The sequence below is a fragment of the Chiloscyllium punctatum genome, chromosome 25 (assembly GCF_047496795.1).
Source record: "Chiloscyllium punctatum isolate Juve2018m chromosome 25, sChiPun1.3, whole genome shotgun sequence".
Lineage (NCBI taxonomy): Eukaryota > Metazoa > Chordata > Chondrichthyes > Orectolobiformes > Hemiscylliidae > Chiloscyllium > Chiloscyllium punctatum.
The window spans coordinates 86153286-86176946 of NC_092763.1; the positions used below are offsets into that span (position 1 = coordinate 86153286).

Genomic DNA, 23661 nt, shown 5'->3' on the forward strand with positions numbered 1-23661 from the left:
CCAGGAGCATTTTGGTCTTATGTCACTCTCTTCCACTGGCAACAAAGGCATCAAGGCAACTACATCCATCACATCCATTTCAGATTCTGATTGACAATACTTGATGGAGGGGGTGACCTCATGGTTCCCGCCAGCCTTTCCAACTGTTCTGAGGGGCCGGGCACATTTTGCTAATGCACCATCTGAGAGTTTGTGGCTTTTATATGGTCCACGTACTTGTTCAAGACTATCACACTGACCTGAATTTTATACGTCATTGGTCCTGACCTCAGATCGACCATGCAGGGCCATTTCCATGATTCTTACACCTAACTTCATCCCCTGTACAAGCTGTTTCTCTCTTGCTTGGCAGAGTCTTGTGTCTGCATTGACATCCAAATGTCATTTCATCCTGCCCCCAGGGCTGGGGAGATCTGAGTTAACCTGTTGCGGAGTTTTCTCCCCATTAGCAATCTGCCAGTGCTGTCCCTGTACTTGCATGTGGGATGGTCTATAACCAAATAGGAACCATGACAATTTGGTATCTTGGGAGGGTGTAGGCTGTTTCTTCAAGCCAACCTTCAAAATTTGGACTGCTGTTGCTGCCAGGCCATTGGATAACGGATGAGTTGGAGCTGTCTTTATATGTTGAACACCATTCGAATTTAGGAAATACCCAAATTCCCTGCTGGTAAACAATGGCCCATTATCTGTGACCAACACTTCTGGGAGTCCATGTATTGACAAAGACATGTGCAATCCTTCTCTCATCATCCCTGTGTTTGATGAATGGACCACTTTGAGTGAGCATCTACAATGACCAGGAACATTGAACCCATGAAAGGACCTGCAAAGCCCAAGTGTAACTGTGTCCAGGGTTTACCTGGTCATTCCCACAGATGTGGGGGAGTTGTTGGCAATAATCTTTGTCCTTGTTGGCACTCTAGGCACTGCCATACCAACACACCTATGTCTGCATCCAATTCTAGCCACAACATAACTTCTCACCAACAACTTCATTTTGGAAATCCATGGATGACCCTGGTGGAGTTCAGCTAGTATCTGCCGGCTTCCTTTGTTCAGGTCAAAGGCTCTTTCTCCCAAAAATAATATGCCGTCCTCTGCCGTGATCTGGTCTCTCCAGGTCCAAAAAGATTAGATTAGATTAGATTCCCTACAGTGTGGAAACAGGCCATTCGGCCCAACAAGTAAACACTGACCCTCCAAAGAGTAACTCACCCAGACCCCATTTCCCTCTGACTAATGCACTTCACACTATAGGCAACTTAGCATGGCCAATTCACCTGGCCTGCTCATCTTTGGACTGTAGGAGGAAGCTAGAGCACCCAGAGGAAACCCATGCAGACATGGGGAGAATGTGCAAACTCCACACAGACAGTCACACAGAGGCTGGAATCGAATCTGGGTCCCTGGTGCAGTGAGGCAACAGTGCTAACCACTGAGCCAACGTGCCACCCCCAGAAGGTTTCAGTTCTGGTTGTGATGGGCCTTTGGTTTTCCCCATTACCACCAACTGTATCAGTTTTGACCAGACTGGATCTTATCTGAGGTAAAAACAATGACTGCAGATGCTGGAAACCAGATTCTGGATTAGTGGTGCTGGAAGAACACAGCAGTTCAGGCAGCATCCAAGTAGCTTCGAAATCGACGTTTCGGACAAAAGCCCTTCATCAGGAATGATGAAAGGCTTTTGCCCGAAACGCCGATTTCGAAGCTATTGGAAGCTGCCTGAACTGCTGTGTTCTTCCAGCACCACTAATCCAGAATCTGGATCTTATCTGATATGGTCAACTGTGACTGGGAGCATACCCAGAAAATTTAATATCATTACAGACTCTTCCACTGGAGTATCCCTGAGGCTGTTTCTGCTAATGGGAAGCAGCTCAATGCATCCATATTAACTACTTGATCTCCCGGATGGTGTCCTAACTTACAATCATAAATACTTGATGTATTCACATTCTGCATTAGCCAAATTCCTGCATGTATGTGCTAATGGGCTTTCCTCTCCACTGGGTCACCCATGAGCTAATACGATCTCAACGCTGTATGGGGAGGCGTCACATATCGATACCAGATCTTCATTGGGATCATACTGTGCCACCACCTTGGAGGAGGACAGCTGTTTCCTTACTTCACTGAAAGCTAGGGTTCATTTACATAACAATTTCGAAGGCTAACTGTTTTATAGAAATTGATGAAACAGTGCCATCTAGTTCACCAGCCCTGGAAATGAGCTATGCTTTTTCTTAGATGTGGGGGCCGGGGCACCTTTGATTGCCCTCAATTTATTTCCCAACACGTGTAATCTGGTCTAGTTGACTTTATAGCCCAAGTAGGTGACTTGGGATGCCTAGAACAAACATTTTTCCCTTCAAAGGCATGTGCCTGCCTGGAAGAAATACTTTTGGACTACATCCAAGTTCTCTAAGTGACCCTTTTTGATCCTCTTATTAGCATCTAGATAAATGGTGACCCGAGGTAGATCTTGTAATCTACTATCTGCTGAAAAATTGTATAGCCTGATGATACCCCACATGCAAATCTCATATCTTGGTACAAACCCTTATGGGTACAATTCTGGGAAGCCTCATCTAACTGCAATTGCAGGTACACGTGGCTCATGTCCAGCTGTGTGAAGGACAGCCCCCCTGCCAGCTATGTGTATAAAACCCCTCTCTGAGGGATTGGGTATTGATCCAGCTGCAAGAAGCAGTTTACCATTAGTTTTAAATCCTCACAAAGACAGATCGACCCACTGGGCTTCACCATCAGTATGACCGGTGCTGTCCATTCTGGAAACTGCTGGGTTGATGGTTCCTTCCCTTCCCAGCCTCGACCTTTGCCCATGAGGCAAATGGCACTGGGTGGACCTTACAGAACTAGGGAATTGCTTCGTGGTTAACAGACAGGGTGGCCTTTACTCCTTTCATAGTCCCTAGACCTTCTTAAAAAACTTCCAGGTATATTATCGGACTTCACCCAGGCAGCCATTTTCTAACTGAAAAATGTTGAACCAATCTAAGTGAATCTTTCACAACTAAGTTTGCCCCAAAATGCTTGGGCCCATACCTTTTACTCCAATCAGTGGTAGCTGAACCAGCTGCTTCTCATAACAGACCAGAACTGAAGTTGTATGTTTAACTGAAACAGTCCCCCGGTACAGGTTCTCATCCTAGCCAAGGTCTTGCACAAACATAAGGACTGAAGTCCAGAGTGAATTTTATTAAAAATTGATTTGGAGATGTCAGTGTTGGACTGGGGCGTACAAAGTTAAAAATCACCCAACACCAGGTTATAGTCCAAGGGGTTTAAGTGGAAGCACTAGCTTTTGGTACCTTCATCAGGTGGTCAGACAACTGAAAACTAGTGCTTCCAATTAAATCCCTTGGACTATAACCTGGTGTTGGGTGATTTTTAACTTATTAAAAATTGGTCTGTAGTCACAGTTACGTCCGCACCTGTATCGATCTCCACTAGAATTGGACGACCATTGAATCAGGTTTATTTTGATTGCTTAGCAACATCCAAATCAGAACCAATGCAACTGCCCCAAACCAGGTGGACTTTCTGGGGTGTGCACTCTCCTAGATACCGGTCTAGGAGTTATCTTATTCAGTTTAGGTCCAGTGGGATTGTGTAACTGTCTTGGGTCTGCATACCAGCAGCAACTACAATGACTCACTGGCCAGGATCCTAAAGAATATTTTAACCATTCAGCTGAGGCTTGGCTTTGTTTTGGGGCGTTGCTGTGGGCTGGTCTAGAGTCCTTCTGTTCAGGATATGTCCTGAGTGAGGTGATGCAATTGCCTTCACTCAAGTGGTGTTCCCCAACCTCAGTCGGCCTGGCGAGGGTGTCCACTTCCATTGGAATACCCTGCAACTCATGCTGCACTTGCTCTATTTTCCAATTGTAAAGCTAATTATAAATTATAATTTATAAAGCTAATTGTAAAGCTAATTATAGTGCCTGTTTGAAATCCAGTTGGGCTTCAGCTAGAGGGGCAGGAAAATCGATGTTTCGGGCAAAAGCCCTTTATCAGGCTTTTGCCTAAAACATCGATTTTCCTGCTCCTCGGATGCTGCCTGACCTGCTGTGCTGTTCCAGCACCACTCTAATCTTGACTCTGATCTTCAGCGTCTGCAGTCCCCACTTTCACCTTCAGCTCATCGGCACTTTTGCCTAGTTACATCATTAATCCCATATACAAAACAAACAGTCTCTAAACTCTCATTAAGAGTTAAACCAAAGTCACATGCTTCTGACAATGGAATTAACAAAAATCCATCTATGGATTCTCCCTGTTCTCAAATTGCCGAGTAAAAACAATAGTGTCTCACAATTAGAGAAAGCTTGGAGTTATAGCATTCCTTAACTCTGTCCGTCAATTCTTTTAGTATCTGCTGCCTTAGGGAAACTTAGGCTCCCAATAACAGATAAAGTTACATCTCCACGGGCTGTCAGGAAGATCATCTCCACGGGCTGTCAGGAAGATCATCTCCACGGGCTGTCAGGAGGATTACTTACTTTTCATCTGCTATAATGTCGATTACCCAGAAAAAAATACATTCGTTCCACATCCTGGGGCGAGTCGTTGATGGCAGGATCAAACAAGTCAAGCCTCCCAAACAAAGGCAATAGACAATGGGTGCAGGAGTAGGCCATTCTGCCCTTCGAGCTTGCACCACCATTCAATATGATCATGGCTGATCATCCTTATTCAGTATCCTGTTCCTCCCTTATCTCCATAACCCTTGATCCCAATATCCTTGAGAACTCTATCCAACTCTTTCTTCAATGAATCCAGAGACTGGGCCTCCACTGCCCTCTGGGGCAGAGCATTCCACACACCCACCACTCTCTGGGTGAAGAAGTTTCTCCTCATCTCTGTCCTAAATGGTCTACCCTGTATCTTTAAGCTGTGTCCTCTGGTTCGGCACTTACCCATCAGCGGAAACATGTTTCCTGCTGCCAGAGTGTCTAATCCTTTAATAATCTTAAATGTCTCAATCAGATCCCCTCTCAGTCTTCTAAACTCAAGGGTATACAACCCCAGTCGCTTCAGTCTTTCCGTGTAAGGCAATCCTGCCATTCCAGGAATTGACCTCGTGAACCTACGCTGCACTCCCTCAATAGCCAGAATGTCTTTCCTCAAATTTGGAGACCAGAACTGTACACAGTACTCCAGGTGTGGTCTCACCAGGGCCCTGTACAACTGTAGAAGAACCTCTTTGCTTCTCTACTCAATTCCTCTTGTTATGAAGGCCAGCATGTTACTAGCCTTCTTCACTACCTGCTGTACCTGCATGCTTACCTTCATTGACTGGTGTACAAGAACACCCAGATCTCTCTGTACTGTCCCTTTACCTAAATTGATTCCATTTAGGTAGTAATCTGCTGTTAGCACGGATGAAACGATCTCAGTCCAAGCCCAGAGTGCGGTTCGGCAGTCGGTAACTTTATTAAAGTATTTAACGCTGGCGGAGACCAACCGAGGTCCGAATCTCGATCGCTCTCCCGTTCCCCGCGCGATGTTACAAGTTATATACTTCATGAGTCAGGATGTAGGAGATTGGGTATGAATGAGTGTGAATGGTGGTAATCATGGCTGGAGTATGTGTGAATGTCAAGCTTCCTGCCGTCCTCGGAGAGTCGGCAGCATACACAAAAGGTGTGCTGTTTATCTTTACGTAAATGGACCCGGGTGCTATCTGCTTGTCTCTCCGTGAGGGCTGGAGGCTAGCACCCCCCCTTTGTTACTTCCAAAGTGTCTGTTAGGTTCATCCTGTTTGTTTGGTGTTTGCCTTTTGTGTAGGACTGCTTTGCAAACAGGTTATGGATGTGTGTCAGCTGGAACCTTGACGAGATTATAAGGTGGGTTTCGATCTGTGAGTCGTGACCATTGTCTGGAGTCCTGACTAGTGTCTGGTCCGGTGTGTATTCGGATCTGTCTTTGGGCTCCCTTCTCCCGATCACATGGTCGGGCTGGCAGCTGCTGTCTTAAAATGAATACTGTTTGCTTTAAAATGGATACTGCTGGTTTTCCCGATGTGGGCCTTGCTCCATGGTAAACACGGGGCAGTTTATACCCGCCTTCACTGCCTTCCTGTTCTTGCCACCAAAGTGGATAACCATACATTTATCCACATTAAACTGCATCTGACCATTCACCTAACTTGTCCAGGTCACCCTGTAATCTCCTAACAGCCTCATCACATTTCACCCTGCCACCCAGCTTAGTATCATCAGCAAATTTGCTAATGTTATTATTAATACCAACATATATTGTAAAAAGCTGCGGTCCCAGCACTGATCCCTGCGGTACCCCACTGGTCACTGCTTGCCATTCCGAAATGGAGCCGTTTATCACTACTCTTTGCTTCCTGTCAGCCAACCAACTTTCAATCCAAGTTAGTACTTTGCCCCCAATACCATGCACCCTAATTTTGCTCACTAACCTCCTATGTGGGACTTTATCAAAAGCTTTCTGAAAGTCCAGGTACACCACATCTACTGGATCTTCCTCGTCCATCTTCAGAGTTACATCCTCAAAACATTCCAGAAGATTAGTCAAGCATGATTTCCCCTTCATAAATCCATGCTGACTCTGACCTATCCTGTTACTGCTATCAGATGTGTCATAATTTCATCCTTTATAATAGACTCCAGCATCTTTCCCACCACTGAGGTCAGACTAACTGGTCTATAATTTCCTGCTTTCTGTCTCTCACCTTTCTTGAAAAGTGGCACAACATTAGCCACCCTCCAATCCGCAGGAACTGATCCCGAATCTATCGAACTCTGGAAAATAATCACCAACGCATCCACGATTTCTCGAGCCACCTCCTTCAGTACCCTGGGATGTAGAACATCAGGCCCCGGGGACTTATCAACCTTCAGACCTAACAGTCTCTCCAACACCAATTCCTGGCAAATATAAATTCCCTTCAGTTCAGGTCCTTCAGCCACTGTTACCTCAGGAAGATTGCTTGTGTCTTCCCCAGTGAACACAGATCTGAAGTACCAATTCAATTCTTCTGCCATTTCTTTGTTCCCCATAATATATTCCCTTGTTTCTGTCTGCAAGGGCCTACTTTTAGTCTTCACATCCCTAAAAAACCTTTTACTATCCTCCTTTATATTATTGGCCAGTTTACCTTCGTACCTCATTTTTTCTCTGCATATTTCCTTCTTAGTAATCCTCTGTTGTTCTTTAAAAGCTTCCCAATCCTCTGTATTCCCCACATATCTTTGCTATGTTATAAAAGTTAAAAGAGAAAAAGTATATGTTTCTTAACTGCCCTCGTCAGCCACGGCCACCCATGCCTCCTCCTAGGATCTTTCTTCCTTCCTGATCCTGCAACTTCTGCATTATACACAGAAATATCTGCCATTGTTCCTCCACTGTCATCCCTGCTAAGGAATTGCACCATTGAACTTTGGCCAGCTCCTCCCTCATAGCTCCATAGTTCCCTTTATTCAACAGAAATATTGTCACTTCCGATGGTACCCTCTCCCTCTCAAATTGCAGATTGAAGCTTATTGTATTATGGTCACTACTTCCCAATGGCTCCTTCACTTCGAGGTCCCTGACCAATTCTGTTTCGTTGCACAATACCCGATCCAAAATTGCCTTCTCCCTGGTAGGCTCCAGCACCAGCTGTTCTAAGAATTCATCTCAGAGGCACCCCCACAAAGTCTCTTTCTTGAGGTCCAATACCATTCTGATTCTCCCAGTCTACCTGCATGTCGAAATCCCCCATAACAACTGTAGTAACATCTTTGCGACAGGCCAATTTCAGCCCCTGATTCAACTTACATCCGACATCCAGACTACTGTTTGGGGGCCTATTTGAGGCATGATGTAAGAAATGCTTACCCTAATCAAAGGGGATTATTGGGAGTGAATTTCTTCAGGATCGTGCTTTACCCTTGTCACCAATGAAATAACTTCACGGAGGCCAGTATCCCATCACTGAGTCACCCTTTATTTACACATGAACAATCCTGGACTGTAGGCTTGCCTCTTCAGAGTATCACAGCCTCTGACCCTCCTCTTCTTAGCTGTCAGCCAGGATTCCTTCATTGTGGCTATTAATCTGGCCCAGTCAGGGATATCATATTCTCCAGGTTCTAGCTGGCTGACCTCATTACAATCACTACAAGTAGTTCCTCAAAAAGAACACTCAAAGCAGATTCATTCCTTAAGAAAGGGGAGAACAAAAATTAGTTTTACCTGAAAAACTGTTGGAAAATGAAATTAAGGCTTCCAACACTGATTGTAACATCTCGCATTCCCAATGAAAAAGATAAAGGAAAAAGGAAACTAAATTCAAAAATAGGCTTATATAGATCGATTGGGAAAATGAGTAACAAGTATTGACTATTGCAATTGAAAGCATCAAAGCCCTTATAATCATAGCATGGAGTATAGCAGATGAGACATCTTGTTGCAGCTGTACAAGATTTTGGTGAGGCCACATTTGGAGGAGTACCGTGTGCAGTTCTGGTGACTGTATTATAGAAAGGATATTATTAAACTAGAAAGAGTGCAGCAAAGATTTACTAGGATGCTACCTGGACTGGAAGGTTTGAGTTAAAAGGAAAGGATGGATAGGTTGCGATGTTTTTCCCCTGGAGCGTAAGAGACTGAGGGGTGACCTTATAGAAAATCATAGGAGGCATAGGTTAAGTATGACGGGGAGGTGCCAGTGTTGGACTGGGGTGGATAAAGTTAAAAATCACACAACACCAGGTTATAGTCCAACAGGTTTATTTGGAAGCACTAGCTTTCGGAGCGCTGCTCCTTCATCGGGAAACGAGAGGGGCAGGATGATAAGATACAGAACTTATAGCAAAAGATCACAGTGTCTTGCAATTAAAAGGATATATTGAGCAAACCTAGACTGCTGTTAAGCATTTCATCTCAGAGTGCGCTTTATAGGTTTCGATTATTAAAATGTAAATCCCAGAACATCTTTTAAGTCGCATTCTCAAGATAACTTGAGGTTTTATACAAAAAAAAGACATCTCAGCTCAGACAATTGCGCGACACTGATCTTTTATTAAAAGTTTTGTTTCTTATGATCCTGCCCACTAGCTACCTGATGAAGGAGCAGCGCTCCGAAAGCTAGTACTGTACTTCCAAATAAACCTGTTGGACTATAACCTGGGTTGTGTGATTTCTAACATACATGAGATAGACAGTGGACAGCTTTTCCCCATAGTAGGGGCATCTAAAACTACAGGGTATAGGTTTAAGGTGAGAGGGGAGAGATACAAAAGGGTCTAGAGAGGCAATTTTTTCACACAGAGGGTGGTGAATGTCCAGAACAGGCTGCCAGAGACAATGGTGGAAGCGAGTATAATTTTGTTATTTAAGAAACATTTAGACAGGTAAATGGATGGGATAGGTGTGGAGAGATGTGGACCAAATGCAGGCAAATGAGATTAGTTCAAATTGTGAAAACTGGGGAATATGGGAAAGTTGGGTTGAAGGGCCTGTTTTCATGTTGTAGACCTCAATGACTCTAAGTTAAATATTTATTTTTTTCCCCAATGGGTTTACATAGAAAATAGGAACACGAGTAGGCCATTCAGCCCTTTGAACCTGCTAAGCCTTCAATGTGATCATGGCTGACTATTCAGTTCAATACTTGGTTCTTGCTTTGTCCCCATACCTTGATCCCTTAGGCCTAAGGGAGACTGGACTAATAAACAAAATAAAAGTAGTCTTACTGATTTTAATGGGAACTTCCAACCTTTAAAAATTGCAAAAGAATCAAGTATTTAAAAAAGAGAGAGAGATTTTAACCGTATGGTATCAATCTGACACCAAAATAAACAGAAAAAAATCAGCAGCCATTTCTAATAGTCATAAGCCAGGCAGACATCTTTGATGCAGGCAGAACATTTATTAACTCTTTTGAGTGAAGCCATTTTGAAAAGGTCTACCCAGAATGCATTGGAAATCCTATAGACATCTTGGAAAAGGAAAGCTTCTTTACAGCTATGACCCAGCCATATTGGTAAAGGAAACGTAACTTTACGTTCGGAAAACATTTAAGACAACTTATCAGAGACTTCAATAGCTATTAGTTTTGCTACTACAACAATCATTAAAAGTTCAAAGATTCAACAACCATCAATCAATAAAGGATACAAGATAACATGGAGTATGGTACTGGAGATCATTACGAAGATGAAGTAGTAATTTAAACTTTTAACTGTCAGCAATGAAACAATACACTGATATTCACCTGCACCATCTTTTCCACTTGAAACATTCAAACTATCCAATCCAATTGATAGACTAACAAATAGACAAATGTGGAAAACTCAATTCCTAAAATCTTGAATAGTTTCAGGATTGGACAACATATCAAATGCAGAAACAGGTTAGCACACTTCTCTATTACATGAAAAGGACAACTCATATATTACATAGAGAACATATTGATTGAACTAAATTACCTTTGACAATCCTCTAAAAGTTTTCACTTCATTATTTCACTTCAACAACAAACAGAACACTAATGAGGTTACTTCCAAAGCAGATATCAACTTCTAGGAGAACCTGTATAAAGCGCCATTGGTGCTGTGAATTCTATATGAGCCATACAGTGATGGAAAGTTATATCGAGAGTTTATTTGCATCAGAATTCTCATTGGTCCTTTGGATTTATCAGTGACTGAAGTTTTTCAATTTAAAAGAGGGTCTAACTCTAGAATTAGCAGTCCAAATAGTGAATACAGAGTCTAGAAAATTGTTCAAGAAGAATTCTGAGCAAAAATGCCATTTAATATCAAATATTCTACAGAGAGTATTGATGACTTAAAGACAGAATATTTGAGAAGAGAAAGACAACACAAATGCCAGGCAAAGACCATCTCCAATAAGAGACAAGTTAAGGTGCTAAATTGCCCCTTGGTATTCAATGGTATTACCATCACTGAATCTCCCATTATCAACATCCTGGGAGTTAGCATTGAACAGAAACTCAGCTGGACTAGTCACAAATACTGTACTTCAAGAACAGGTCAGAGGTTGGGAATCCTGCAACAAGTAACTCATCTGCTGATTCTCGAAATCCTGTCCCTTAACTGTGAGGCACAGAGGAGGGGTGTATACAAATATCCAAACAGGGAATGGGATGAGGCCAATTAGTTCCTCTCAGCTGTTCTGTTATTCAATAAGTCATTGTTGATTGGATTATAAACTCAAATCCACATTTCCAGCTCTCTGTGATAACCTATCAGCCCCTGGTTAAACAGGAATTGATGTAGCTCCACCTTAAAAATATCTAAGCTGTCTGCTTCCATCATCTTTACAGGAAGTGGGTTCCAAAGATCCATAATCTCTAAAGAAACAAATATTACCTCATTTCCGTTTTAAGTGGTTGACCTACCACTTTCAGGTTCTTTCAGAATGCTCCCACTGGGCTGGATGGGTGAAGCTCCAAAAACACTCAAGAGGCTTGATGAAGGGCTCTTGCCCAAAACATCGACTCTCCTGCTCCTCGGATGCTGCCTGACCTGCTGTGCTTTTCCAGCATCCCACTCTTGACTCAAGAAGCTTGATACCATCCAGGATAAAGCAGCCCATTTGATTGGCACCACATTCACAAGCATCCACTCCCCCCACCACCAACACTCAGTAGCAGCAGTGTGTAATATCTACAAGAGGGACTACAGAGATTCTCCAGGGGTGTTTAGATAGCACCTTCCAAGCTCCTCACCACCAGCACTGTAAGCAGCTCTTCATGAGCTGAGAGTCAACTTCCACCTGTGACTTCTTACCCTTAAATCTCCTTATATCCACCCAAACTATTGCAGCTATATCCCTCCTCATCATTGCAGATACAGATTTTATTAATAAAGTTAACCCTGCCTCCTTTTACTTTCTACCTATTCTTCATGAAAATCTATTAGCCTTGAAAACTAAGTGCCCAGTCTTGGTCACCTTGCAACCATATCTCCACATTAGCTGTCAAGTCCCATTAATTTGTTCTATCTACGCAATTAACTCATTTATCTTATTGCAAATGGTCTGTGCATTTAGATAAAGAGTGTTGCTTTGATCTTTACCAGTATTACTTATTGTGGTTCCAATTGTTGCTGGACTCTTCTGCTTATAGTTTTCTATCCATTCCTGTCACATCTTGATAATCATAACCTGCACCTTTCATTGCTTTTTCCTTTTTAAAATTTTGGATCTCCCTGCCCAACCTCATTGACTAAAGCCCTATCTCTCCACAACCCTAGTTATATGATTTGCCATGGCAGTGGTCCCAGCATGTTCCAATTTAAGCCTGTCCAAATGTAACAGGTCTCTCTTTTCCCATTACAATGGCGAACAAACAGATCAGAAACAAAAACAAAAATTGCTGGGAAATTTCAGCAACTGTACAGTGAAATCAGAGTCAATGTTTCAAATCCAGCGACCTTTCTTCAGAACTGGCTTGTAGAGATTAAATTACTTACAGTGTGGAAACAGGCCCTTCAGCCCAACAAGTCCACACCAACCCACCGAAGCACACCCACCCAGACCCATTCCCCTACATTTACCCTTGCACCGAACACTACACACAATTTAGCATGGCCAATTCACCTAACCTGCACATTTTTGGATGTGGGAGGAAACCCGAGCACCTGGAGGAAACCCACACAAACACTGGGAGAACGTTCAAACTCTACACATTCAGTTGCCAGAGGCAGGAATTGAACCCAGGTCTCTGGCGCTGTGAGGCAGCAGTGCTAACCACTGTGCCACCCACTAGGATGAATGATAATTATCAACACTGACATTGATGCTGGATTAGAGTGGTGCTGGAAAAGCACAGCAGCATCTGAAGAGCAGGAAAATCGATGTTTCAGGCAAAAGCCCTTCACCACGACAAGCCTTGAAGAAGTTTTCCTCCTCTCTCCACATTGACATCGATGCTCCCACCTCGGGTACACATTTTAAGAAGGAGAAAGTGAGGACTGCAGATGCTGGAGGCTCAGAGTCAAAAACTGTGTGCTGGAAAAGCACAGTGGACCAGGCAGCATCTGAGGAACTGCGTGAACCGCTGTGCTTTTCCAGCATCAAACTTTTTGACTACAAAAATTTAAAAAGCCAGTGTGTATTGACAGCAGTTTTGGGTCAGAGGGGAGTGCTCTTCATATCCCAATCACCCCCCCCCAGCCTGGTGAGTGTTTTCCTGATAATATCAATGGACTGGGTATCTGTTCCAATCCTGCCTCAGGAAGGCACTGGGTCTGTGTCTGGGCGGGGAGTAGCAGAATGCCAGGAGGATAAGGGGGTAGTAGTGTTGGGGTTGAGTGGAGGAGATGTAGATTGACACTGCCTGCCCTCCACCTCCTACCAGCAGCCCCACAGGACAGGGAGAGGGACAGGGTTTGGGGCTAAGTAGACCTGGAGCAGAGGCAGATTGAGCTAAGGCAGAGACAGGGGCTGGGCTGTATTAAGACTGAGCAAAGGCAGGGCTGGGGCTGAGACGGAAAAGGAAGGAGTTCTCTCGCAGTTTTTTTTGTGTGTGTTGTTGCTGCAGACCGAGGGGCGAGTGTCGGGCCGGCTGCTAGCCCCAGGAGTGGCCAGAGGGCAGCAATGACCCCTGCGGAGCAGAATGTGACCTGGCTGATCTCCCTGGGGGTGCTGGACTCCCCCAAAAAAACCATCTCGGATCCGGAAGAGTTCCTGAGGAGCGCCCTGCGGGACGGGCTGGTTCTCTGTAAACTCATCGAGCGCTTAGTGCCCGGCTCCGTGGACAAGGTCAGAGACACCCCCAACCCCTCCCGGGAGAGGGAGAGACCCAGGCTCGGGGGTGGAGGGGAAACTGCACCCCCCCCGGGGGGGGGGAGCCGCTGGAGACCGGGGGGGGGGGTGGGGAAGAGATGCAGGAAATGAATTAATGTGAAGGGGAGGCCAGGATAGATCCTGGGGGAGGTGGGGAGAGACATTGAGGGTTGTGGGGAGAGACCTCTGGGGTAGACTGGCTCGGGCTGAACCCTGGGGGACGGGGCTGGAGGATAGACCGCGGCTGGGACGGTGTGGGGCTCGGGCTCAGGCTCAGGGCGGGGGAATGGGGGTTAAACCTGGGGCTGGTGTGGTGGGTGTAGGCGAAGTGAGTGGAGTCCCCATTCTCCCCCCTTCCCCGGAACGGAACCCCTGAAGTGCACTGCACTGTGACAGGTTCCACATTGCAAAGGCAGAGAGACAATGGTCAGCCCAGGGCCTGAGAGAGGGCACTGGCTGCAGACAGACAGACAGAGAGAGAGAGAGGGCTGTTCTCTTTGTTGTTTAATATGGAGCTGGGATCGTGTCAGGGAAAGGTTACAGACTGTACATGTAAAGCCCATCATGGCACAGGTTGTGAAACTCATCAGAAACTGTGAACATGCTGAAAAATACAACACGTTTGAGTTATCCTTTTCACTGACATATCAACTTGCACAAAATGCATCTTCATTATTGCAGTGGGCAACAAATGTGAAGTTTAGTCTTTAAAAACTGGGCCAAGTGACAGGCAGAGTTAGGCAGCTGACATTTCTGGTGGTTAATAAATGTCAGTTGAACCGAAACCACAGCTTGAACAGTTGCTGCATTTGGCAGTTTACAGCGTGTACATGAGAACACAGTGTGGACACCCGATTATGGCATCTGCATGAAATCATATAATGTACAGTGGATCAGGATATGTACACTGAATCACGGTACATGCATTGTGCTCCAATTCTAGGCTCATGATCTGGGCTCACAGTAAGAGGTTAAAATTGCTGCCCTGTCACTCTCACCATCTCCACGTCACTAGGCACTATTCCTGTTTGGTTTAATTTAATTATTGTAATAATGGGATCTTGATCAGATGGGCCGATGGACCAAAGCGTATCACATGGAGTTTAATTTAGATAAATATGAAGTACTGCATTTAGGAAAGGCAAATGAGGGCAAGACTTATACGTTGGATGGTAAGGTCCTGGGGAGTGTTGTTGAACAAAGAGACCTTGGAGTGCAGGTTCACAGCTCCTTGAAATTGGAGTCACAGGTAGATAGGATAGTGAAGAAGGCATTTGGTATGCTTTCCTTTATTGGCAAGTGCATTGAGTATAGGAGTTGGGAGGTCATGTTGCAGATGTGCAGGACATTGGTTAGGCCACTTTTGGAATAGTGTGTGTAATTCTGGTCTCCCTGCAGTAGGAAGGATGTTGTGAAACTTGCAAGGGTTCAGAAAAGATTTACAAGGATGTTGCCAGGGTTGGAGGATTTGAGCTACAGGGAGAGGCTGGATAGGCCGGGGCTTTTTCCCCTGGGGCATCGGAGGCTGAGGGGTGACCTTATAGAAGTTTATAATATCATGAGGGGCAAGGATTGGGTAAATAGACAAGGTCTTTTCCCTGGCATGGAGGAATACAAAAGTCAAGAAGTTTAAGGTGAGAGGGGAAAGATTTAAAAGGGACCGAAGAGGTAACGTTTTCACACAGAAGGTGGAGTGTGTATGGAATGAGTTGCCAGAGGAAGTGACAGAGGCTGGTACAATTACAATATTTAAAAGGCACCTGGATGGGTATAAGAACAGGAAGGTTTTAGAGGAATATTGCCAGGTGCTGGCAAATGGGACAAGATTAATTTAGGATATCTGGTTAGCATGAACAAGTTGGACCAAAGGGTCTGTTTCTGTCCCCATGACTTTAATTCATTTAAAAAAAAATCCATTTGAGTTTCAATATCCTAGAAGTAAATGTTGTTCTGATACTGCAGTGCTCCCACAGCACAGACCCTCCAACAATGTGGTACTCCCTCAGCACTGACCCTTCGACAGTGTGGCGCTCCCCCAGCATTGACCCACCGACAGTTCGGCGCTCCCTCAGCGCTAACCCACCGACAGTGCGGCGCACCCTCAGCGCTGACTCTCTGACAGTGTGGTGCTCCATCAGTACTTCACTGGAATGTCAGCATTGAATGTGTGCTCACTTCTCTGGAGTGGGACTTGGAACGCACAAACTTTGAACTCAGAACTGAGGAATCTACCAACAGATCATTGATTGAGTAGTTTTAATCCTTTGCTTTGAGCTTGAAGGCTCCATGATATGCAGTTGATTGGACAGTTAAAAAAGAAGCCTCAAAATTTTTTTTGATCCAGGGCATAAATTAGGAAGTACCAAATGAAGGATGCCACGTCTCGCCTACTGGTGCTGCTCCTGAGGTGGTATTACCCACTTGAATGCCATCTCACAGCTCTCCCCTTCTGCTTGTCCATGACCCTGTGCCTTTGAGCCTTGATCAGCTCCCAGTCTGGCAATACCTCAAAGTTCACATTCTTGGCCTTGTTTTCAAATTCCTTTGTGACCTCATCTTCCTTACTGCAAACTTGTCCAGCCACTCATTTCATTTATTCACTCATGGGATGTGGGCATTGCTGGCTAGACCAACATTTATTGCCCATTCCTAGTTGCCCCTTGAGAAGGTGGGAGTGAGCTGCCTTTTAAACTGCTGCAGTCCATGTGCTGAAGATTGGCCCACAATGCACTTAGGGAGGGAATTTCAGTATTTTGACCCAGCAACACTGAAGGAACAGCGAGATATTTTCAAGTCAGGATGGGGAGCGGCTTGAAGGGGAACTTGTAGGAGGTTGTGTTCCCATGTATCTGCTGCCCTTGGCCTTCTAGTTGGAAGTGGTTGTGGGTTTGGAAGGTGCTCTCTCAGGAGCCTTGGTGAATCTTGGTGATAGCGGGAATGGATGTTTGTGGATGTGATGCCAATCAAGCGGGGGCTGCTTTATCCTGGATGGTGCCAAACTTCTTAAGTGTTGTTGGAGCTGTTCCAGAGCAAGTGGGGAGTATTTCATCACACTCCTGACTTGTGCCTTACAGATGATGGATAGGCCTCAGGGAGTTGGGAGGTGAATTACGAGCTACAGGATTCCTGGCCTGAACTTTTGAGATCTCTGCAATCATCTGGCCTCTTGCACATCCCTGATTTTATTTGATCCTCCAGTGATGGCTATGCCTTAAGCCCTGGAAGTCCTTCCTGAAACCTATCCATGATTCTCTCCTCCTTTAAGAAAGTGTTTTTTAAAACACCTACCTCTTTGACCAAGCATTTGGTCAACCTGTTGTGCTATCTCCCTGTCAGTATCTCATTCTGTTACTTTACAGTTCTGTGAAACACCTCGCTCAATTTGACCTTATTAAAAATGCTGGATCATTCATTATTCAACAAGGTCAAACTAATATTTATAATTCAGGCATTTCTTGTGACATCTAAGTTGGAACGATCCAGTCCCATCAGAAACCTTTAAAGAATTGAATGCAGTGTATCAGTCTCAACGATCAGTGGAAAGGAATGCAGTGCTCATTCATTTCAAAGGCAAGCAAATATGTGTTATAACTTGGCACAAGACAGAATGAAAGGTTTATCGAATCAATAGGAACTGGCAGGATTTTGTACCAAAACCTGACAATTGATGGTAACTGATGGAATGAGGAAGTTCCACTTCCTCTGTTCATATTTAATGTTAAGTGAAATATTGGAACTTTCTGTTTTTGAAAAGAATAATGTGCAGATTAACAGGGAATGTGACTTGATGACTTCCCTGGGTAAAGCAAACTTTACCAGCATATGGAGAAAGTGAGGACTGCAGATGCTGGAGATCAGAGTCGGAAGTGTGGTGCTGATAAAGCCCAGAAGGTCAGGCAGCATCTGAGGAGCAGGAGAATCAACGTTTCCCAGTGAAGGGCTTATGCCCGAAACATCGATTCTCCTGATTCTCAGATGCTGTCTGGTGTGCTTTTCCAGCACCATACCTTTTACAAGTTAGAAAATTCTTCTGCAACAACTTGCTGAGGACTTTAATACTCGGGCAACTCTCTCATTAGGGAGAGTGAGAGGAGTCATGGCGGTTTAACCTGAGGGTCTGCAGGGGAAAGGTTGAGAAGACAGGACCTTTTGTGGTAAACTCAGCTGGTGCAGGATTGAACCCACACTGTTGGTGTCACTCTGCATCCAGGCATCCAGCCAACTGAGCTAACTGATCCCAGAGGCTATCATACTATGACAACTTGAATGTTTAAAGGTGCAGAAATGCAGGCCTGAGTATTTTGCAGGATGTGTGACAGGTAATAGAAAGTTTTAAAAATTCATTCGTAGGACTAAGTTTTGAGATGACACCAAAATTGGAGGTGTAGTGTACAGCGAAGAAGGTTACCTCAGATTACAACAGGATTTTGATCAGATGGGCCAATGGGCTGAGGAATGGCAGATGGAGTTTAATTTAGATAAATGTGAGGTGCTGCATCTTGGGAAAGCAAATCTTAGCAGGCCTTATACACTCAATGGTAAGGTCTTAAGGAATGTTGCTGAACAAAGAGACCTTGGAGTGCAGGTTCATAGCTCCTTGAAAGTGGAGTCACAGGTAGATAGGATAGTGAAGAACGGTGTTTGGTATGTTTTCCTTTATTGGTCAGAGTATTGAGTGCAGGAGTTGGGAGGTCATGTTGCGGCTGTACAGGACATTGGTTAGGCCACTGTTGGAATATTGCGTGCAATTCTGGTCTCCTTCCTTTTGGATAGATGTTGTGAAACTTGAAAGGGTTCAGAAAAGATATACAAGGATGTTGCCAGGGTTGGAGAATTTGAGCTATAGGGAGAGGCTGAACAGGCTGGGGCTGTTTTCCCTGGACCGTCGAAGGCTGAAGGGGCGACCTTATAGAGGTTTACAAAATCATGAGGGGCATGGATAGAATAAATAGACAAGGTCTTTTCCCTGGGGTGGGGGAGTCCAGAACTAGAGGCCATAGGTTTAGGGTGAGAGGGGAAAGATATAAAAGAGACCTAAGGGGCAACGTTTTCAAGCAGAGGGTGGTACGTGTATGGAATGAGCTGCCAGAGGCAGTGGTGGAGGCTGGTACAATTGCAACATTTAAATGCATCTGGATGGGTAAATGAATATGAAGGGTTTATAGAACATTACAGTGCAGTACAGGCCCTTTGGCCCTCAGTGTTGTGCCGACCTGTCATACTAATCTGAAGCTGTACACTACACTATTCCATGTGCGTCCATTTGCTTGTCCAATGACGACTTAAATGTACTTAAAGTTGGCGAATCAACTACCGTTGCAGGCAAAGCATTCTATACCCTGACTACTCTCTGAGTAAAGAAACTACCTCTGACATCTGTCCTATCTCTATCACCCCTCAATTTAAAGCTATGCCCCCTTGTGCTCACCGTCCCCATACTTGGAAAAAGGCTCTCCCTGTCCACCCTATCTAACCCTCTGATTATCTTATATGTCTCTATTAAGTCACCTCTCAACCTTCTTCTCTCTAACGAAAACAGCCTCAAGTCCCTCAGTCTTTCCTCATAAGACCTTCCCTCCATACCAGGTAACATCCTAGTAAATCTCCTCTGCACCCTTGCCAAAGCTTCCACATCCTTCTTATAATGTGGTGACCAGAACTGTACACAATACTCCAAGTGCGGTCGCACCAGAGTTTTGTATAGCTGCAGCATAACCTCATGGTTCCGGAACTTGATCCCTCTATTAATAAAAGCTAAAACACTGTATGCCTTCTTAACAACCCTGTCAACCTGGGTGGCAACTTTCAAGGATCTGTGTACCTGGACACCAAGATCTCTCTGCTCATCTACACTACCAAGAATCTTACCATTAGCCTAGTACTTTGCATTCCGGTTACTCCGACCAAAGTGAATCACCTCACACTTGTCCGCATTAAACTCCATTTGCCACCTCTCAGCTCAGCTCTGCAGCTTATCTATGTCTCTCTGTAACCTACAACATCTTTCATCACTATCCACAACTCCACCGACCTTAGTGTCGTCTGCAAATTTACTAACCCACCCTTCTACACTCTCATCCAGGTCATTTATAAAAATGACGAACAGGGATATAGGCCAGGTGCTGGCAGTGGACTAGATTGGGTTGGGATATCTGGTTGGTATGGGTGAGTTGGACCGAAGGGTCTGTTTCCATGCTGTACATCTCTATAACTCTATGACTAGTGTATTGCTGACTGGTCCAGCATTTATTGCCTGTCCCTAGTTGCCCTTAGGAAAGTGGTGGTGAGCTGTCTTCTTGAATTGCTGCAGTCTATGTGCTGTAAGTAGATCCACAATGTCCTTCAGGAGGGTATTCCGGGATTTTGATTTCCAAGTCAGGATGCGGCTAGGATGTAACTTGGAGGTTATGGTGTTTTCATGCTTCTGCTGCCCTTCTAGATGGATGTGGTCATGTGTTAGGAAGGTTCTGTCTAAAGAGCCTTGGTGAATTCTGCCCAGCATCTCCTATTAGTACATACTGCTGCTACTGAGCGTCAATGGTGGACGGAGTGGATGTTTGTGAGCGTGGTGCCATTCAAGTGGGTTGCTTTGTCCTGGATGGTGTCAACCTTCTTGAGTGTTGTTGGAGCTGCCCCCATCCAGGCAAGTGAGGAGTATTCCATCACACTCCTGACGTGAGCCTTATAGATGACAGGAAGTTTTGGGGAGACAGGAGGTGAGTTACTCACTGCAAGACTTTTAGCCTCTGATGTGCTTTGGTTGCCTCTCAGTGCCAAGGGATGGTGGTTATATTGACTAAATAAAAACAAATTACTGCGGATGCTGGAACCTGAAACCAAAAAAGAGAAAATACTGGAAAATCTCAGCAGGTCTGGCAGCATCTGTAAGGAGAGAAAAGAGTTGACGTTTCGAGCCTAACTGACCCTTTGTCAAAGCTGGTTATATTGACACTTGTTGGTGATGGTCAGACACTGGCATTTGTGTGGTGTGAGAGTTACTTGTCACTTGTCAGCCCAAGCCTGGATATTGTCCAGATCTTGTTGCATTTGGAAATGGACTGCTTCAGTATCTGAGGAGTCATGAATGGTGCTGAATATTGTGTAATCATCAGCAAACATTCCCACTTCTGACCTTATGATGGAGGGAAGATCATTGAAACAGCTGAAGATGATTGGGCCTCAGACACTACACTGAGGAACTCCTGCAGAGATGTCCTGGAACTGAGATGACTGACCTCCAACAACCACAATCATCTTCCTTCATGCTAGGTCTGACTCCAACCGTCAAAGATTTTGCCCCGATACCCATTGATTCCAGGTTTTCTAGGACTCTTTAATACCACACTCTGTTAAATACTATGTTAATCCAAAGAACAGTCACTCTCACCTTTATCTCTAGTAGTTAGCGTTTTTTGAACCAAGGCTGTAATGAGGTCAGGAGCTGAGTGACCCTGGGGGAACCCAAACTGGGCGTCACTGAGCAGGTTATTGCTGAGCAGGGGCTGCTTGATAGCCCTGTTGATGACAACTTCCATCACTTTACTGAAGATCAAGAATAGACTGATGGGATAGTAACTGGCCGAGTTGGATTTATCCTGCTATTTGTGTATAGGACATACCTTGGTAAACATCCACATTGTCGGGTAGATGCCTATGTTGTAACTGTACTGGGACAGCTTGGCTAGGGAAGTGGCAAGTTCTGGAGCACAGGACTTCAGAACTATTGCCGGAGTATTGTTCCTTTGCAGTAGCCAGTGCCTCCAACAATTTCTTGATATCACATGGAGTGAATTGAATTGGCTGAAGACTGGTATCTGTGATGCTGGGGACCACTGGAGGAGGCCGAGATGGATCATCCACTCGGCACGTCTGGGCTGAAGATTGCTGTGAAAGCTTCAGCCTCAACCTTTGCACTGATATACTGGGCTCTTCCATCATTGAGGATGGGGATACCTGTGCAGCTGCCTCCTCCAGGGAGTTGCTTAATTGTCCACCATCATTCATGATTGGATGTGGCAGGACTGCAGAGCTTAGATCTGATCTGTTGGTTGTGGGATTGCTTAGCTCTGTCTGTCACTTGCTGCTTATGCTGTTTGGCAAGTAGTTCTTTTTGGAGCTTCACCAGGTTGACACCTCATCTTCAGGTTTACCTGGTGTTGCTCCTGGCATACTCTCCTGCACTCTCCATTGAACCAGGGTTGATCCCCTGGCTTGATGGTAATAGTTGAGTGGGGGATATGCCAGGCCATGAGGTTACAGATTGTGCTGGAGTACAGTTCTGCTGCTGTTGGTGGCCCACAGTGCCTCATGGATGCCCAGTCTGGAGTTGCTAGATGTGTTCGAAGTCTGTCCCATTTAGCACAAGGATAGTGCCACACAACACGATGAAGGGTAGTCTCAATGTGAAGGTGGGACTTTGTCTCCACAAGGACAGTGCGGTGGTCACTCTTACTGATACTGTCATGGACAGATGCATCTGCAGCCGGCAGATTGGTAAGGATGAGGTCAAGTCTGTTTTTCCATCTTGTTGGTTCTCTCACCATCTGCCCCAGGCCCAGTCTAGCAGCTCATCAGTAGCACTGCTACTGAGCCACTCTTAGTGGTGAGCATTGAAATATCTGACCCAGAATACACTCTGTGCCCCTGCCACCCTTAGTGCTTCCTCCAAGTGTTGCTCAACATGGAAAAGGGTGCTGAGGGAGAACAGAATTGTTAAAAGAGCTTGTAATGCAGATTGAAATTGGTGGGTACAATGTTGTGGGTATCACAGAGACATGGCTGTCAGGGAATCAGGGCTAGGAACCAAATATCCATGGATACACATCTTATTGAATGGACAGGTAGATGGGCAGAAGGGGGCAGGAAATGAAATTAAATCAGTACCATGAAGCAGAATAGAGTTGGAGGGCTTACAACCTGTGTGGGTAGAGTTGAGAACTGCAAAGGGATAAAGACCTTGTTGGGTTATGCACAGGCCTCTGACCAGTAGTCAGGAAGTGGGGACGAAAATAAATCAGGAGATAGAAAAGGCGTGTGAGAAAGGTAATATTACAGTAAACATGGGGGACTTCATATGCAGATGAACTGGGAAAATCAGGTTGGTAGGAAATCCCAAGTAAACGAATTTCGTGGAATGGTCACGATTTTTTTTGGAACAGTTTGTGGTAGAGCCCACTAGGGAACAGTCAATTCTACATTTGATGATGTGCAATAAGGCAGACCAAAGTCCCACCTTCACATTGAAAATACCCTCCATTGTATTATGATTAGGGAGCTTAAGGTGAAGGAACCCCCAGGGCAATAATCATAATTTAATGGAATTCACCCAGCAGTTTGAGAGGGAGAAGCTGGAATCCAGTGTAACGGTATCACAGTTGAGTAAAGGTAACTACAAAGGCATGAGGGAGGAGCTGGCCAGAGTTGATCGGAAGGGGAGCCTGGTGGGGAAGGCAGAGGGGCAGCAATGGCAGGAGTTTCTGGGGGTAACTCAGGAGGCAGAGCAGAAACTCATCCCAAGGAAGAAGAAACACACAAGGGGAGGATAAGGCAACCGTGACTGGCAAGGGAAGGCAGGGACAGCATAAAGGCCAAAGGAAAAACCAGACAATGTGGTGAAGGTTAGTGGGAAGCCTGAGGATTGGGAAGCCTTCAAAAACTAGCAGAGGATAACCGAAAAAGCAATAGGAGATGAAATATGAGAGTCAGTTAGCTAGTAATATATAAGATTGCAAGAGACTTTTTAATATAAGAAAGATAAAAGAGGAAAGAGTGGAAAATTAGACTGCTGAAAATGAGGCTGGAGACGTAGTGATGGGGAAGAAATAAATAGCAGAGGAACTGAATAGGTACTACTCATCAGAAG

The 23661-nt window shown here is 45.0% G+C and overlaps 1 protein-coding gene across 3 annotated transcripts in view; it reads left to right on the plus strand.

The window, feature by feature from the left end:
• Nucleotides 1-13349: 13349 nt before the first annotated feature.
• arhgef6 (Rac/Cdc42 guanine nucleotide exchange factor (GEF) 6) overlaps nt 13350-23661 on the plus strand; it is a 157578-nt gene continuing 147266 nt past the window's right edge. The window contains exon 1 of one of the 3 annotated variants that reach the window (XM_072595638.1): nt 13350-13775. In XM_072595638.1, coding sequence (XP_072451739.1) covers nt 13611-13775 — 165 coding nt within the window. In that variant the 5' untranslated portion in view covers nt 13350-13610. The remainder of the gene's footprint in view (nt 13776-23661) is intronic. The other 2 variants (XM_072595636.1, XM_072595637.1) reach the window with 2 other exon arrangements.